The sequence below is a fragment of the Scyliorhinus torazame genome, chromosome 5 (genome assembly GCF_047496885.1).
Source record: "Scyliorhinus torazame isolate Kashiwa2021f chromosome 5, sScyTor2.1, whole genome shotgun sequence".
Lineage (NCBI taxonomy): Eukaryota > Metazoa > Chordata > Chondrichthyes > Carcharhiniformes > Scyliorhinidae > Scyliorhinus > Scyliorhinus torazame.
Window position 1 is genome coordinate 89408140 of NC_092711.1, and position 19238 is coordinate 89427377.

The 19238-nt window shown below is 44.9% G+C and overlaps 2 protein-coding genes across 3 annotated transcripts in view; one reads left to right on the forward strand and one right to left on the reverse strand.

Annotated features, from left to right (window-relative positions):
* The window catches only part of LOC140417783 (uncharacterized), a 78096-nt gene that overhangs the window by 34372 nt on the left and 24486 nt on the right, over positions 1-19238 (reverse strand). Inside the window, 1 exon segment of the mRNA XM_072501244.1 lies at positions 5573-5765. Within this exon segment, the coding sequence (XP_072357345.1) occupies positions 5573-5765 (193 nt within the window).
* LOC140418870 (uncharacterized) lies at positions 884-10488 on the forward strand. Of its 2 annotated transcripts, none has more exons than XM_072502512.1 (2): positions 884-3788; positions 7182-10488. In XM_072502512.1, exon 2 carries the CDS (start codon positions 7688-7690, stop codon positions 8798-8800), a length of 1113 nt encoding a protein of 370 aa, XP_072358613.1. In that variant the 5' UTR covers positions 884-3788; positions 7182-7687; the 3' UTR covers positions 8801-10488. The 2 variants fall into 2 exon arrangements, with proteins under 2 accessions (XP_072358613.1, XP_072358612.1); XM_072502511.1 differs by lacking the exon at positions 884-3788 and adding an exon at positions 6865-6953.

Below are 19238 nucleotides of genomic sequence, written 5' to 3' on the forward strand. Positions count from 1 at the left end.
GTTGTGGGGGTGAAACCCACGCAGACACGGGGAGAATATGCAAACTCCAGACCGACAGTGACCTAGAGCTGCGATTCGAATCCCTGTCCTCAGCGCCGTAGTCCCAGTGTTAACCACTGCCCCACCTTGCTGCCCAGGGGATAATTATTGATGCTAACCATTTAATTGTTTAAACTATATTGTGCTAATGGAAATTTCTTCATAGAAAAACGGTTCCCTGGGGTTCAGTTAATTGAGGGATTGTGTTTAGTCTTATTAAGATGGACATGAGACTGTTCGTGGAAAGAGATGTATTTAATGGGTGGAGCCAGGTCTGCAGCAAGCAGTTTAACTTTTAGTCTGCCAAAGACAGAACGACTTGCAGGTTGTGGCTGAATGGATGTCTCACATTTGCTGAGAGCAACTCTCTACACAGGATAGTAAGTAACGCTGGGTTTGCTAACTTTATTTACAAGTGGCTTTTGACCTATAATAGGCTTTGCTTAATTGGAGAGAGAGAAGGTATAAGTTAGTAGTTAAATTGTTTAATTTTATTGTAAAGAATTGTTTAACTGTTAATTGTAAGCTATTTTCTGTGATAACAATGTAGTTGGAACTGTGTTAATAATAAAGTTTGTTTCAAAATAAAAGATCCCTATTGGCCAGTGGAATAATTCCGTGGGTTGGCAGCGCTCCAAAGACTTGGAGACTTGGGCGGAGAGATGGCAGATGGAGTTTAATCCGGACAAATGTGAGGTAATGCATTTTGGAAGGTCTAATGCAGGTAGGGAATATACAGTGAATGATAGAACCCTCAAAAGTATTGAAAGTCAGAGAGATCTAGGTGTACAGGTCCACAGGTCACTGCAAGGGGCAACACCGGTGGAGAAGGTCGTCAAGAAGGCATACGGCATGCTTGCCTTCATTGGCCGGGGCATTGAGTATAAGAATTGACAAGTCATGTTGCAGCTGTATAGAACATTAGTGAAATGAAAAAGAAATTGCTTATTGTCACAAGTAGGCTTCAAATTAAGTTACTGTGAAAAGCCCCTAGTCGCCACATTCCGGCGCCTGTTCGGGGAGGCTGGTACAGGAATTGAACCGTGCTGCTGGCCTGTCTTGGCCTGCTTTCAAAACCAGTGATTTAGCCCTGTGCTAAACCAGCCTAAGTAGTTAGGCCACACTTGGAGAAGGTATTCGATTCTGGTCGCCACACTAGCAGAAGGATGTGGAGGCTTTAGAGAGGGTGCAGAAGAGATTTACCAGGATGTTGCCTGATATGGAGGGCATTAGCTATGAGGAGCGGTTGAATGAACTTGGTTTGTTCTCTCTGGAACAACGGAGGTTGAGGGGCGGCCTGAGAGAGGTCTACAAAATTATGAGGGGCATAGACAGAGTGGATAGTCAGAGCTTTTCCCCAGCGTAGAGGGATCAATTACTAGGGGGCATAGGTTTAAGGGGCAAGGTTTAGAGGAGATGTACGAGGCAAGTTTTTTTACACAGAGGGTAGTGGGTGCCTGGAACTCGCTGCCAGAGGAGGTGGTGGAAGCAGGGAGGATAGGGACATTTAAGGAGCATCTTGACAAATACATGAATAGGATGGGAATAGAGGGATACAGACCCAGGAGGTGTAGAAGATTTTAGTTTAGTCGGGCAGCATGGTTGGCACGGGCGTGGAGGGCCGAAGGGCCTGTTCCTGTGCTGTACCTTTCTTTGTTCTTTGAATCTCCACTGATTTAGAATTAATACATTTAATTAAATTAACATATATTTGATTTTGGTGGGTTAGGTTTATGCACGTTAGGGAAAGTTGCGGAGAGGGGTTGACAGGCTCTTTAACAGAAAGTGGGTCCCTCTGAGGTCATTGGCAGAGCTGGAAATGCGATTTTAGTGAGTTTTTCTGATCTGTCTGAAAGCAGATTCAATAGTATCTTCCAAAGGTTAAAATACTTAAAAGGGAAGAATTTGCAGGGCTGTTAAAAAGAGCAGAGCAGTTGGATGAATCAGGGTCCTTTCAAACAAATAGCAGAGGAATGTTGGGCTGAATGGACTCCAGCAGTCTGTGAAATTGTGCCTCCTATTTTGTGCAGATTAAAAAGGACAGATTTCATTGCAGCCTCTTCCCTGTATATGTATTTAAAGAGAAGGGTTTCCATTCGCTCCGAGTGATGACATAACAATGTCTTCACTCTTCTGTGTATTTTAACCATTGAAGTCTTGCACGGCCGAATATAGTCAACAGCCTTCCTGTAGCGCTCTCTGGACACAGCAAGAAAGCGTTTGACTGCTTAACAAGAGCAGGTTCCACTGAATATGATCTAACCACAACAACAAAAACAACATCCATTTGTATAGCACCTTTAAACTTCCCAGAGATCTTCACAGATGTGAATACCAAACCAAATTTGACACTGAGCCACATAAAGAGATATTGGTTCAGTTAACCAGTCGCTCGGTCAAAGAGGAAGGTTTTAAGGAATATCCTAAAGAAACAAAAAGATTGAGGAGCAGAGAGGTTTATGGAGGGAATTCCAAAACCTAGGGCGCAGGCAGCTGAAGACAAGATCCCCAGTGGTTGTACAATTGAAACCGGGGATATTGAAGAGGGCAGTATTAGTGGAGTACAGATATCGCGGAGGGAGGGCAGCACGATAGCGCAGTGGATAGCACTGCTGCCTCACAGCGTCGAGGTCCCAGGTTTGGCTCTGGGTCACTGTCCGTGTGGAATTTGCACATTCTCCCCGTGTTTGCGTGAGTTTCGCACCCAGAACCCAAAGATGTGCAGGCTAGGTGGATTGGCCACACTAAATTGCTCCTTAATTGAAAAAAATGAATTGGATACTCTTTTTTTAAAAATAAAATAAAAAAAAAAAGATAGCTCCGAGGGTTGTCGAATTGGAGAAGACTACAGGGATGGGAGTGGGGAATTTGTGACCATATGGTGATTTGAAAATAAAAGACGCTGTGGAGGTTTTGAAAAGAATGGACCTGATTTTAACTGACCCAAATTCGCAGTCACTTGTACAGAGGTAAAATCAGGCCGAAGGAGAATTTTAAAATTGAGGTGTTAATTGAACGGACAGGCACGGTAGCACAGTTGCTTCACAGCACCAGGGTCCCAGGTTCGATTCCCAGCTTGGGTCACTGTCTGTGCAGAGTCTGCACATTCTCCCCGTGTCTGCGTGGGTTTCCTCCGAGTGCTCCGGTTTCCTCCCACAGTCCAAAGATGTGCAGGTTTGGTGCTATTCTAAATTGCCCCTGGTGTCCAAAAAAGGTTGGGTGGTGTTACGGGTGGGCTTGTGTGGGGTGCTCTTTCCGAGGGCCGGTGAGGACTCGATGGGGCGAGTGGCCTCCTTCTGCACTGTAAATTCTATGATGTAGATCAGGGAGCACAGGGGGTGATCGGTGAATGGGACTCGGTGTGAGTTGGGACAGTGGCAGAAAAGTTTCTCTCTTGAAGAAAACAACTGGGACAGTTCTGTACATTTCCCATCACACTGCTTATGTCTAAAGTCAAGCTGACATCACCGTGTTCCTTTGGGAGTGTGGAATCCACTGATGTCATCACATTCTATTGCGGTGATGTCATAAGATGACAGGGGAGAAAGAGAGAGACCTTCAAAGGGAACTAACTTGTTTGTGAAATGTTAGAAAAGATTTAACTGTGTTCAACACAAAGCTGTTTTATTTAAATTTTATCCAGAATATTAGCCCATGAAACTGGGTTGAAATTTATTAACATCAGCAGAAACATACCCCAATGAAGATGGATCGGTCTTGGATGTGCTTCAAAGAAGAATCCACTCACTGTAACTACTTTTACATTTTTAACATTTAGAATCATAGAATTTACAGTGCAGAAGGAGGCCATTTGGCCCATCAAGTCTGCACCAGCCCTTGGAAAGAGCACCCCACCCTAGCCCACACCTCCACCCTATCCCCGTAACCCAGTAACCCAACCTAACTGGACATTAAGGGCAATTTAGCATGGCAAACCCACCTAACCTGCGCATCATTTATTTCCAAAGATGGCATCTGGAGCATGGCGACTCTCTGCGAGCTCCCTCCCTCTGTCCCTTTTCTTTTATCTCCTATCAGCGTTCTGACCTACTAAAACTATTTTCCTCTTGTATAATTCCGCACTGTAACCAATCACTGTTTTGTCGATGTACCATTTGTCATTGTTCCGTGTTGATTATTCTTGTGTCTACTATGTACGTGCTGTGTACTTTCCTCGGCCGCAGAAAAATACTTTTCACTGTACTTCGGTACAAGTGACAATAAATCATATCAAATCCAAATCATATATCTACGATGGAAATTTCAGGAGGGTCAATAATATGGAATATATATTCCAGCCATTAAATTGTTTTCCCCACTATCCAGTGTTGCCATTTTGGATGCAGATGGAAAACCAGTTACATAGATGTTTGTCAGCCAAAATTGTAAATGGATAAAGTCTATATCCGGACTAGTTGAGCAAAAATCTGCACTGTACAAGATCAGTATTAGCTGCCTTATATTAGTATGGTATTCAAACATTTGATTAAGTTGTCAACATAACTGCTACTTTGTGACTGTTTCTTTTGTTAATTCTCCGAATGGTTCAAACCACTACCTTATTAACGCTGAAATTATGGCACAAAAGAAAGGGTGCAATAGGTCCATATCTACCTTATTTAGAGGCTTGAGATTTTACATATTTAAACAGTAATGGGAATACTTAGATTCTGCTGGCCTGTAAGTTTTAACTAGCGCGGTATCAGTGTCTATCCTATACCCAAACTTCCTCCAGTAACAATATAAAAAGCTGACAAAAACCATCTACGGATGGCATCAAATCAATTAAAGGAGCATTTACGCATCCTGTGTTTGTAAAATTAAAAGAACATTCAGCATGGAATAGTTTTTATTTCCATCTACTTGACTTCAATTTTACAAAACCAGAGAAGAACAACTGCTCCAAATGCATCACTTTCATCTTTTATTTAGAAATTGTATGAGCAAATTGTTCACCATGATCAAGGTGAGAAATGGTGGTTTAATTGCTGGCTGTGCACACTTCCATCTTTGGTTTTTGGCATAAACAATCGGCAAACATTCCCAGTCAGGTCGAGCAGATTTGATTCTGAGCACAGTTCCCTGCAATGGCCCATACTTCTCACACCGAGCAACAATCTGTACCTTATAAATAAATGTTTAAGCACATGGTTGCTGCATCACTTGCTGAACCAGGAATAAAGCATAATTTTGGCTTCAAGTTCTGACTTGCTGTTGGGTACATTAAAGTAAACTTTAAAGTCTCCCGGCCAGCCAGCAAATGCTATAATCAAATTCATGACGCATCTATTTATGTTCCAATCACATCCTGTTAAATCACCTAACAAAAACAGCACTGTAATGTAATCGCTGAAAGCTGCATCCTGTTGTGCTATTGACATTACTTTCACTATTTCTGATACCACTCAACCTTATTGCATGCATTAGATAGGTTATTGTCAACAATTCGCTTGACTGTCAGCAGACTGGATAACGTGTGAATCTCTTCCCACTCATGGGGCAGGTTAATGGCCTCTCCCCAGTGTGAATTTGCTTCGTGTGTCAGCAAGCTGGATGACTGTGTGAATCTCTTCCCACACTGGCAGCAGCTGAACGGCCTCTCCCCAGTATGAACTTGCTTGTGTGTCAGCAGGCTGGATGACTGAGTGAATGTCTTCCCACATTGGGAGCATGTGAACAGCCTCTTCCCAGTGTGAGTTCGCTGGTGTACAGTGAGGTCAGATGATGTCTTGAACCCAGTCCCACAGTAAGAGCACCTGCTCATAAAACCATCCCTTGCATGTTCCACTCCAAGGGACGCACTGTCTGAACTTGTCTGACATCCAGTACTGGACGAGCAGAAATTTCCTCTTCAAATATTAAGATTCCGTCCCCTCTGCAAATTCCACTCCCTCGCCACTAACTCCATCCTTGTCCCTGCCAAATGTCTGAGGCAGAAGCAGCCTGTTCACAACCCTCGTGAAATATTTCACCCCTGTTGAGCTTCCAAACACATATCCACATCATCACCAAGATCACCTATTTCCACCTCAGCAACACTGCCTGACTCCGCCTTAGTGTCTTTTTATCTGCTACAGAAACCATCATTCATTCTTTTACCTCTCGACCAAATTTTTCTAACACACTCCCAGTCAGCCTCCAATGTTAAACAACCCCCTCCATCCCATCCAAAACTCTGCTGCCCATGTGTTTACTCACAAGTCTTGTTTACCCATCCCCTGTGCTCACTGATCTACAAATGATTCCCTTTCAGAAGCACCGAAAGTTGAAATTTCTCATTCTTCTATTGTGATAGTTGTGATCATCCTGATCTCTGTAATCTCCCCCCCCCCCCCCCCCCCCCATCACCACCTCTTGGAGATCTCTGCCCTCATTAATTCCGGCCAGTACAGCATTCCTTATTTTTCTGACGCTCCACCATGACTGGTCTTTTATCATTTGGCTGGGCCACAAGCTCTGAAATTTCCTCTTTAAAACTCTGCGACTCCCTGACTCACTTTCCTCTATTAAGATTCTCCTCAAAGCTAATATCTCCTGTGGCTCAGTGTCAATTGTTATTTTGTAACGTTTCTCTGAAAAGTCTGAAAGTTTTATTCTGGTCAAGGCACAATACAAATACGAATTATTGTCATTATATCATTGTTCTGCCTTATAAATACTCAGAGTGAAACAGTTTGATGGTCATTCTGACACGAAGAAACATTTTTAAAGATTTGCCCCCATCAATGATGGCGACTGCGCCTGCGCTCTGCTGCTACTGCCCCAATAAAGATGGCGGGTGCGCATGTGCACTGCTGCGAGTACCCAATGTAAAAGGCGAGTGCGCATGCGCATTGCTGCCAGTGCGCAACTAAGATGGCGGCCGCTGAGTCCTGTCAGAAAGCTGCAGCCCCCGCTCAGGTCACCGGGGCCCGGTAGGTTATTTCTCCGGGTTTCGTGATGAATTATAGTTGTGTGGTGCCAGAACCTGCAGAGAAGCAGCTGCTTCCGTGTCACGTGGTCTCTCCCCCCCCCCCAATAGATCTCTGATTAATGAGGATGTCCAGAGTTATGGGGGACGGGCAGATAAATGGAGAGAAAGCTGAGATGAGGCGTTTCTGTCCTGTACTGACAGTGATAAAATTTGTTCAATGTTTTCACAGGACACTAGATGAGGAGAAATTACAGACAGAAATCTCAAACGTCACGTCTCGCTCTGACAGTCACTGGTTTCCTTGGAACCTGAATATCATCGGCCTTTGAATCTAGAAGGAGAAATGTTTGCCTGAACTCTCAGCTTCTAAAGATTTCAAACATCAGTGTGACTGGAGAAGCACGGAGATACGCACACCCGAGTGAGAGTGTTCCAGTGAACTGACTGTGGAAACATCAGTGTGACTGGAAAAACACCGAGACCCACACAACACACACCCGAGTGAGAGTGTTCCAGTGAACTGACTGTGGAAACATCAATTGACTGGAGAAGCACCGAGATACACACAACACACCCGAGTGAGAGTGTTCTAGAGTGACTGGAAAGTTCTTTAACCAGTTACACAGCCTGAATAAGCATAACATTCACAGCAGGGAGAGACCATACCTGTGTTGTGTCTGTGGACGAGGCTTCAACTGATTGTCCAGCCTGCAGAAACACTGGGAGACCCAAAACATGGAGAAACCATGGAAATGTGGGGACTGTGGGAAGGGATTCCGAGCCCCATCAGAGCTGGAAACCCATCGACGCAGTCACACTGGGGAGAGGCCGTTCTCCTGCTCCCAGTGTGGGAAAGGATTTACTGAAGGATACAGCCTGCAGTCACACCAGCGAGTTCACACTGGGGAGAGGCCATTCACCTGCTCTCAGTGTGGGAAAGGATTTTGTGATTCATCTAGCCTTTTGAGACACCAGCGAATTCACACTGGGGAGAGGCCATTCACTTGCTCTCAGTGTGGGAAAGGATTCAATCAATTATCCACCCTACAGAAACACCAGCGAGTTCACACCGGGGAGAGGCCGTTCTCCTGCTCCCAGTGTGGGAAAGGATTTACTGAAGTATACAGCTTGCAGTCACACCAGCGAGTTCACACCGGGGAGAGGCCATTCACCTGCTCTCAGTGTGGGAAAGGATTTTGTGACTCATCCCGCCTATTGAGACACCAGCGAATTCACACTGGGGAGAGGCCATTTGCCTGCTCTCAGTGTGGGAAAGGATTTACTCAATTATCCCACCTGCGGAAACACCAGCGAGTTCACACTGGGGAGAGGCCATTCACCTGCTCTCAGTGTGGGAAGGGATTCACTCAGTTATCTCACCTGCAGTCACACCAGCGAGTTCACACCGGAGAGAGGCCATTCACCTGCTCCCAGTGTGGAAAAGGATTTTGTGATTCATCTCGTCTATTGAGACACCAGCTAATTCACACCGGGGAGAGGCCGTTCATCTGCTCTCAGTGTGGGAAAGGATTTACTGAACTATGCAGTTTGCAGAAACACCAGCGAGTTCACACTGGCGAGAGGCCATTCACCTGCTCTCAGTGTGGGACGGGATTCACTCAATTATCTCACCTTCAGAGACACCAGCGGGTTCACACTGGGGAGAGGCCATTCACCTGCTCTCAGTGTGGGAATGGATTTACTCGGTTATCTCACCTGCGGAGACACCAGCGAGTTCACACTGGGGAGAGGCTGCTCTCAGTGTGGGAAGGGATTCCCTCGGTTATCCACCCTTCGGAGACACCAGCGAGTTCACACATGGGAGATGCCATCCACTTCTCAATGTGAGACAGGATTGCATGATTCATCGCACCAGCTGTGACACCAACAATTTCACAATTGATTACAGGGGTTGGATTCTGCTGTTATTGTTTCTGCTCTACACCCAGGACTGCATTTTGTTCATTCTGACAGGTGGTCAGTGGGGATGGTCAGAGGGTTTCTTTCTGCTGGACTGACCGGTCTCACCACTTTGCCTCCTGATGCACTTTGAGCCTTGTTGCTCATACTTGGCTTCAAATTGCACAAGGATCACAGAGTGAAAGGGTATTTGGAAGTTTGAAGATATTTAGTTTCCATTTCTGTTTCAAACCCCTCAAAGCATGCCATGTTGCCATGGAGATGGGCCCTGATGGTTACAAAGTTCTTTTGTTTAATTTATCTGGGTGTTCCTCACAGAAGAAACCTATCAGGATATGAGGGGCAAGTTGTTTGAGATGGACTGGGAAACTGATTGGTCCAGGGAACACCTAATATTTAAGGAATTATTACATATTTACGAGAGGGTCGGTTAGCTCAGTTGGCTGTACGACTGGTTCGTGATGCAGAGCAAGGCCAACAGTGAGGATTCAACTCCCGTACTGGCTGGGGTTATTCATGAAGGCCCCACCTTCTCAAACAGGCCCCTTGCCTGAGGAGCGCTGACCCTCGGGTTAAATCGCCTCCAGTCAGCTCTCTCTCTGTCAAAGGGGAGAGCAGCCTATGGTCCTCTGGGATTTATGCGACTTTTATTTCACATTATTATGGGCCAGGGTTTCGAGAATACCAAAGTTTATCTTTCCTCTGGAAGGTAACTCAACAATTTATCCCAATTTTTAAGAACATCCTCATTTTACAATTTAATTTGAGGGATGTCAAACTCAAAGTCATCTGGATTTGGTTTGTCACTTTGAGTTAGAATCATTAAAACCTCCTCCAGTTTCTCTCCTTCCGTTTCAAAGTACCTGTTAAGCATATTCACATGACACATTCGGTGAGTTTTCCTTTCTGGCATTTTTACCACATAATTCACCTCACTTACTTTCCTTGCAATCTCATCAGGTCCACAAAACTTTGCTTTTAAAGGTTCACCGGCCATTGATAACAATACTAAAACTTTGTCTCCACTGGCAAAACTACAAACCTTTGCTTTCTTGTCCGCTACCGTTTTATCACATTTTGTGCAACTTTTAAATGTTGTCTCGCCAATTCCCCTGCTCTATTTAATCATTCCCTAAAGTTTGACACGTAATCCAATAATGTAAGTTCCGACTGCTCAATCACCAATTTTTCCTCAATCACTTGAAGTGGTCCTTTTACCTCATGACCAAAAATTAGTTCAAAAGGACTGAATTTGGTTGACTCATTCGGTGCATCCTTAATTGGAAACAGTACGAATGGAATTCCTTTATCCCAATCCTCTGGATAATCGTGACAATAAGGCCTCAACATTGTCTTTAATGTCTGATGCCACCTTTCTAACGCTCCCGTGATTCTGGATGGTATGCAGTTGATTTAAATTGTTTTATTCCTAAGCTATCCATAACTTCTTCGAACAACCTTTAGATAAAATTTGGTCCTTGATTAGATTGTATTTCTGTGGGTAGTCCATATCTAGTAAAGAATTTAAGTAACTCCTCCACAATCTTTCTAGCTGTAATATTTCTGTTGTAACTCCACCAATTTTCCTGAAATAAAAATATCCGCCTCAACCTCCACCTGTTGTTGTTCTTTTCCAACCATCTGATCAAAAGTCGTTTCTGATAATTGAACTTTGACTTTATCTTCACTCTTTGATGTCTCCCCTTGTCTTAACCTGTGACTTTGCGACCTCGTTACTCCTGAAAAATCCCAGGATATTCGTCCTTCAATACTTCAGTTGTCTGATTTTCCACTGGCTTATTAACCACAGTGGGCATCACTTCCACATGCGATCCAGCTATATCATTACCCAAGATAAACTGTATTCCTGGACAAGATAGTTTCTCTGTTGCTCTTACTACCACTTCACCACTCTTCACTGCACTTTCCAACCTTACCTTATATAATGGAACACTACTACTCTCACCCTGAATTCCACATATTACCACCTTTTCTGGCAGTATTCTTCCCAAACTACATAACTCCTCATCTCTGACTATTAAAGATTGACTAGCTCCCGTATCTCTCAAAATTGTGACTTCTTTACCTGCTCCTCCTGATGCACATGAGCAAACTTTACCCATACAAGTAAATTCTTTAAAGAGATCTGGCACCTTCTTATCAATCAACTCTTGATCAGCCTGTAGAATCTTTTGCACCTCCTTCGCTTCACTTGGGCTTTCCTTTACCACTTTAAGAAACCCCACTGTCTTATCCTGTTTTACCACATCAGCTTTTCTTCAACCACCAACACTGTGACTTTACATGTCCTAGTTTATTACAGTGAAAACATTTGAAACTTTTCATTTCTCTTCCACCCTCTTGGATTTCTTTTTTATTCTGAGGTACACTCTCATTATATCCAATCAGATCTCCTTTCCCTCTACCACTTGAGTATTTCTTTTTCCCCCAGTTTCTGTCCCTCACAGGCTGAAACTAATGTTGGAAACCAAGCTTTGATTTATGAACTAATTCATAATCATCTGCCATTTCTGCTGCTAACCTCACAGTTTTAACCCTCTGCTCTTCCACATGAGTTCTCACTACATCAGGAATTGGATTTTTAAACTCTTCCAAAACAATAATTTCTCTGAAGCTTCATACATTTGGTCTATTTTCATCCACCTATCAAAATTACTCTGTTTGATCCTTTCAAACTCCACGTACGTTTGACCAGGTTCTTTCCTTAAATTTCTATTCCTATGTCTGTAGGCTTTAGGCACTAGTTCATATGGACCTAAGATGGATGTTTTCACCTCCTCATACGTCCCAGATATCTCCTCTGATAGTGATGCAAACACTTCACTAGCCCTACCTACCAGCTTTGTTTGAATCAATAATAACCACATCTCCTGAGGCCATTTCATTTGTTTAGCCATGTTCTCAAATGAAATAGGCTTCTACCTCCTCATCAAATATTGGCAATGCTTGGACATATCTAAATAGTTCCCCACCAAGCCTTTGACTACGATGCTCTTTCTCTTTATCCTCATCACTGTCCTCCAACTGTATGTTTCCCTTTATATCCGTCAATTTTAACTGACTGTCATGTTTCATGGCCATTTTCTGAAGTCCAAAGTCCCTCTCTTTTTCCCTTTCCTCTCTCTCTTTTTCTTTTTGTTTTTGTTCTGCTGGGGCTATTCTTTCTTTGTTTTTTTTCTTCTCTCTCCTTTTCTTTTTCCTTGATCTGTGTCTCCCTTTCTCTCTCTTTTTCTCTCATTTTGTATTCAAGCTGCTTTAATTCTTTTTCATGTTCAAGTTGCTTGATTTGTAACTGAATTTTTGCCATTTCTACTGAGACTGGATCTCAGGCAATTTTAAATGCTCACCTAGCGCCGTAAGTACCTCTTCTTTCCGTGTGCTGTCAGGTAACGCTAACCAATGTTTTTGCCAAATCTAAAAATCTTTTTTTAGTCTCTGTTCGAAACATATTGTGTGTGACCTTCTCCAGCCCCAACAATGTCCAATCCTCTGAAAGAGTTATTGTCCGCAACACACTCCCTACTTAAACTGGAGTTCCACACCAGAAAAGCAAGCACAAATATGCTCACCCCTCACTATCTTTGAGTTCACTAAGCCAACCCAATCACGAAAGATAGACTTTTATCCCGGACTAACCCCCAATTTATTATGGGCCAAGGTTTAGAGAACACCAAAGTATACCATGGAGTTCACCTGACCCACAACTTTAAATAGATTGTGGTTATGGGGAGCACAAGGGCCCACTTTACAGGTATGATGCAACAGAGAGCTAAAGTATGTTTGAAACAAAACAATGTTTATTCTATGAATCCAGTTAACATTTTATAAACACACAGTAAACAGTTTATCAACTACCAATCCTGATTCCCCCCCAAAAAAAAAGATACAGTATTCTATAGATAACCCTTGATAACATTTCAAACAACATCCACAAGTGAAACCCTTTTAAAATAAAGACAGAAGGTTTAAATTCTCTACAAAAACAGGTATTACTTTGAAATGATCAAGTGATCTTTAGTTTGCAGAGAGAGATCATAACATCTTGGTGTGAATGCAGCTCTTCACCTCTGAAAATGAAACCAAAAACACACTGCAGCTGCCAGCTCAAAAACAAAAGTGAAAGACAGACAGCCCAGCTCCACCCACTCACTGACATCACTGCAGCTATTTGATAAACACCCATTTCTTAAAGGTACATCTACCTGACAACATGTATACAACAAATATAGATTCCTTTAAGGAACAAAAATCCAACAGGAAAAGTAATGTAACTGTGGAGAACAAGAAAAGTTAATGATTCCATGAGATCCATTAGAATTCAGCAAAGAAGGATCAAGAAACTGATGAGAGCAAACTGGCGAGAGACATAAAAAAACCGACTGGGAAAGCTTCTCCAGGGATGTGAAAAGGAAAAGATTAGCAAAGACCAATGTGGGTCCATTCCAGGCAGAGACAGGAGAGTTTGTAATGGGGAGTAAGGAAATGGCAGAGAAACTGAACAATGTGTGTCTGTCTTCACAGAGGAAGATACAGAAATTGTCCCCAAAACACCAGAGAACCAAGGGACTGGCAGAGATTAGTATTGGTGAAAAAGTAGCACTGGAGAAATTAATGGGGTTGAAAGTTAATAAAACCGCAAAAGCTGGTGATCTGTATCCCAGAGTGTTGAACGAGGTGGCTGTAGAGATCTCTATTCCTCATTATAAATTCTCCTGACTCTATCTGGAATGGACAAACCTTTGTCTGAGCCAAATGTTTACAATCCATTTTTATGTATTTTGCCAGTTCACATTCTATTCTGTGGCCACCTAAAATGGTGTCCAGAAAGGCATGCTGGGAAAGGTGGTCAGGTTTTATGGACAAGCAGGCTGCAGAACAGATCAAAAACGTTGCAACAAAAGGTTTTGCAGACTTCAAAATATTTTACAGGTTGATGCAAATAACATAAGCAAATGGCCATCTCCAGGCCATCCCAGGAACAATAGAATCGTCCTGTCATTCACACTTCTTTACCAGACACAGCGGCACAGTGGAAAGCCTACATGCCCCGAACACTTCCAGGCATGGTCACTGAGTGCCCACCCCAAAATTGACGCGGCAGCTCCTGATTGGATTTGATCGATCAGGCTAATTGATCCCTGATCAATTGATTGACAAAAGACCAAGGGGTCCACCAACGGGGACGAAATTCAAGCAGCTTTAAAAGGTTCTGCACAACTTTAGAATCTCTGCAGCAGTAACCAACAACGGTGATTTCCGCTGGTCGACGGAGTAGACCATCACCCGACCACCTGAAGGAAGACCAGAGCCAGGGACAGACCAGACCAAGGACTGAACATTGAGGACTACAAGATTCGAGATACAGATAAAGGCCACTATCTGTCTGAGACTTGCCAGTCACTCTGAATTAAGTTCAGGTCTTGTGCATAATAGCTTTGCAGTTTGAATTACGTGTGTGTGTGTGTGATCGAATAACAGTAACAAATATGTGATAGTGAATAAATATTGAATCATTGTATGAAACATAGTCACAGGGATGCTGGAGGGGAGGCTAGTGGCGCTGGTAAGTGTATATGGTCCCATTGGGACGATGTAGGATTTGCAAAGAAGGTGTGTAGAGCCATCCCCAACTTGGATTCACACAAACGGATGGTGGGGGGGAGAAGGTGGACTGGAACCTGGAGCAGGAGCCAAGGTTGGACAGGTCACGCTGCGCTCGCAGGTTCCGTCAGTGGGGGGCGGGGGGGGAAGGTGCTGGCTGGGCTAATGGTGGAAATGGGAGGGGTGGACCCATGGAGGTTTCTGCACCGAGGGAGCGGGAGTACTTGTTTTTCTCAGCAGTTCATAATGTGTACTCGCGGATTACTTTTTCATGGTGGGGAAGGTGCTGCTGGCTGGGGTTAAGGGGTCGGAGTACTCCGCAATTGCAACATCAGATCATGCTCTGCATTGGGTGGATATGGTACTGGAGAAGGGGGTGGTACAGGAACCAGGGTGGAAGTTAGATGTGGGACTGTTGGGGGACAAAGGGGTCTGTGACAAAATTGAAAAAGTAATCGAGGAATATGTAGGTTTCAGTTGCATGGGTGAGGTGTCAAAGGTGGTTGTTTGGGAGGCTCTAAAGGCGGTGGGAGGGGTGAGGTGATCTCGTTCAAGGCTAGGCAAGACAAAGATGAGAGGTTGGAGCGTCAGAGGGTAATAGATATTCTGGAGGTAGATAGGTATGCAAAAGATAGGGATCCAGCGAAGTTGGAAAAGAGGAAGGAACTTCAGTCGAGCTTTGACCAACTAGCTACCAGCAAGGTGGTACGCCAATTGGGGCGAGCAAGGGATGCAGTTTACGAGCATGGAGAGAAGGTGGCGCTTGTTGGTGGGTCAGCTCCGGAGGGAGGCTGCAGCAAGGGAAATTGTCCAGGTGTGGGACAGGGCAGGGAAGTTGGTGGTAGCTCCAAATCAGATTAACAAGGTCTCAGGAATTTTCTGAGAGGTTGTACAGGTCTTAGTCACCTGGGGGAGGCCAGGAGATGTAGAAATTTCTAGATGAGCTGGAGTACCCAAGGTTAGGGGAGGGGGACAGGGCGACATTAGAAGGGGCGATAGTGGAGCAGGAGATAAAAGATGCGATTGGGAGGATGCAGTCGGGGAGGTGACAGGGTCGAATTGGTTTCCGGTGGAATATTATTAAAAAATTCAAAGATAAGCTGGTACTACTGATGGTGCGGATGTTTGAGGAGGCGATGGGGAAGGGGGTGTTACCACAAACTTTTGGGCAGGCACTGACTTCCCTGTTGCTTAAAAGAGATAAGGATCCGACGGAGTGTGGGTCGTATAGGCCCATATCACTTTTAAACGTGGCGCAAAGATATTGGCGAAGGTACTGGCAGGTAGGCTGTAGGAGTGCCTCCCGAAGGTGATAGGTGAAGATCAGATGGGGTTTGTGAGGGGGAGGCAGCTCTTTTCGAACATTAGGAGGGTATTGAACGTGATTATGGCATCAAGGAATCAAAGATGGTTGTTGCAGTGGATGCCGAGAAAGCGTTTGACCGGGTAGAATGGGGGTACTTGATGGCAGTTCTGGAGTGGTTTGGGTTTGGACCAAGATTTGTGGACTGGGTAAAGCGACTGTATAAGGAGCCGAGGGCAAGTGTCCGCATAAATAACATCAGCTTAGAATACTTTTCTCTCCATCGTGGGACGAGGCAGGGATGTCTATGTCCCCCCTGCTTCTTGCATTCGCGATTGAGTCACTGGCCATCGCGTTAAGAGGTTTGAGGGTATTGACAGGGATAGTGCGGGGTGAGTGGGGGGGGTGGGGGGGGGGGGGATATAGCATCGGGTGTTCTTATATGCCGATGACTTATATGTGTCAGAACCGAGTGTGCCAACAGGGGGAATATTGGAGCTGCTTCGGCTGTTTGGGTCTTTCTCGGGATACAAATTAAATCTAGACAAGAGTGAGTATTTTGTGGTGTCTCGGCCGGTCGGTTGGGGGGGGGGGGGGGGGGGCTGCCATTCCATAAGGCAGGGACTCACTTTAGATACCTGGGGGTGCAGGTTGCTTAGGATTGGGGGAGGCACCATAGCTACAACATTTATAGTTTAGTGGGGAGGGTGAAAGCCGATCTGGCAAGGTGGGGTGGTCTCCCTTTGTCACTGGCAGGTTGGGTACAGGTGGTTAAAATGAACGTGTTGCCACGATTTTTGTTTATTTTCCAATGCCTGCCGATTTTCCTCCCAAATGCATTTTTTAGAGAGATTGAAGGGATGATTACCTCGTTCATATGGGGACGAAAGGTGGCCAGAATTAGAAAGGTGCTATGACAGAGAGGAAGACAGGCAGGGGGTTTGGGTCTTCCGAACCTGATGAATTATGGAGAATATGGAGAAGGTACGGAGCTGGGTCAGAGGGGTTGACTCCCAGTGGGTCAGAATGGAGGAAAGTTTGTGTCAGGGGTCGAGATTGAAGGCGCAAGCAACAGCACCGCTCCCGACGGCCCCGGGGAAATACTCGGAGTCCGGTAGTAATAGCTTTGTTGAGAATTTGGAGGCAGTTTCGCCAGCACTTCGGGTTGGGGACAGGGCCAAGTGAAATGCCGATTCGGGGAACCATGGATTTGAGCCAGGGAAGTCTGCGTGTCCTCAGCTCCCATTAGTTCCTTGTAGACGTCTGAGACTCTACCCTCTCCCACCTCTCCCCTAGAAACTACCCTGTCCTGCCTCCCCTTCGGCGAGAGACGTGAGAAGGACGACACCAATCTGAGTACAAAATCCCACAACTGTAAGTATCTAAATTCGTTCCCCCTCGCCAGCCCAAACTTCTCCAGCGCCCTCATGCTCGGAAACTGCAGGTCTACCCAGTGCGGAGCATGGTCCGATACGGCAATTGTTGAATATTCTGCCCTCACCATTCCGGCCAGCAGGTCTCTACTCACAACAAAGTAGTCAATTCGGAAATACACCTTGTGGACGTGGGAGTAGTATGAGAACTCCCTCGCCATCGGCCCGCTAAATCTCCATGGATCTGCTCCCTCCGTTTGCTCCATGAACCCTCTCAGTTCCTTCAGAATATCCAATTCACCTAACAGCACGTCTTTCGGGACATGTGGGAGGAAACCCACGCAGACACGGGGAGAACGTGCAGACTCCACACAGACAGTGACTCAGGCCGGGAATCGAACCTGGGACCCTGGCGCTATGAAGCAACTGTGCTAACCACTGTGCTACCGTGAACGTGTCCAGGGAATGATGAAAAAATGAGTTTCACATTGGTAAATAGTCGAATCCTGAGTAAAGGAGAGAATTTTTAAAATCTGGAAACGATAAACATAACAATGAATAGTCAGTATGAATTTAAAATGGTAAAATCTTGTCTGACCAAAGTTATGTGTTTTGCTGCTTGTGCGAGTGCTGCTTATCATTAGGTGTCAGCAACCTTCCTCTTCAAGCAATGTGGTTCCTGACAATTCCATTGAGTGATTTGAATGGTACGATTAGAGTCAGACAGTTTTTTCAGGAGTGAAAAATGCGCTTTAACCCATTATAATATAATAATAATCGCTTATTGTCATGAGTAGGCTTCAAAGAAGTTACTGTGAAAAGCCCCTGGTTGCCACATTCCGGTGCCTGTTCGGGAGGCCGGTATGGGCCTCCATGTGTGTCCACATCAAGCACCTATTTACTCTAATCCCATTTTCCAGCACTTAGTCCATAGCCTTCCATGCTACAGCATTTCAAGTGCTCATCTAAATACTTCTTAAAATGTTGTGAAGTTTACATTCTCTACCACACTTTCAGGCAGTGAATTCCAGATTCCCACCGACCTCTGATTGAAAATGTTTTTCTTTGCATCTCCTGTAAACTTCCTGCCATTACCTGAAATCTATGCCCCTGCTTATTGACCCCTCCGGTAAGGGGAAAGTTTATTTTCCCGGCCCACTGGTTATTGACCCCTCCGCTAAGCTAAGGGGAAAGTTTCCTTTCTAGGCCCACTGGTTATTTACCCCTCGGCTAAGGGGAAAGGTTCCATCCTGTCCACCACATCTATTCACCACTAATTCACTCGATAATTTTATACACATCAATCAGGTCCCTCTCAGCCTTCTCTGCTCCTAGGAAAACTCCAGACTATCCAGTTTCTTTTGTTAGCTGGAATACTCCAGCCCAGGCCATCCTGGTAAATCTCCTCTGCATCCTCTCGAGTGCAATCACTTCCTTCCAGAACTGCACACACTACTCCAACTGTGGTCTAACCAGCATTTTATTCAGCTCCATCAGGGCGGCAAGGTAGCACAGTGATTAGCAGTCGCTTCACAGCTCCAGGGTCCCAGGTTCGATTCCCGCCTTGGGTCACTGTCGGTGTGGAGTCTGCACGTTCTCCCCATGTCTGCGTGGGTTTCCCCCGGGTGCTCTGGTTTCGTCCCACAGTCCAAAGACGTGCAGGTTAGATGGATATTTAAAGATTTAATCACCTGCTAATGCTCGCATTCCAAGCATTGTCTGGCATCTTTGAATTTGTCTATATATATGTTTCTGGAATATACCTCTTCATTCACCTATGGATATGCCCACCAAGGTCCCTCTGATCCTCTGTAGTTCTTCGGGTCCTACCATTAATTGTTTATTCCCTTGCCTTGTTTGCAGATTCTTTATCCAGCGTGAAACCACAGGCTGACCGTGTGCTCTGTAAAACCTGACATTCCACAGGCCCCACTTTCCTGGAACAACATGAAGAATCCCTTCATTTCCTCTCATCTGTTTAAAACCACAGAAAGGTCCAGTTTTCTCCTGGAGTTTGAGACAAATCAGCTTTCAAAAAGATGCAGAGTTTCAGCCAATGAGGGAGATC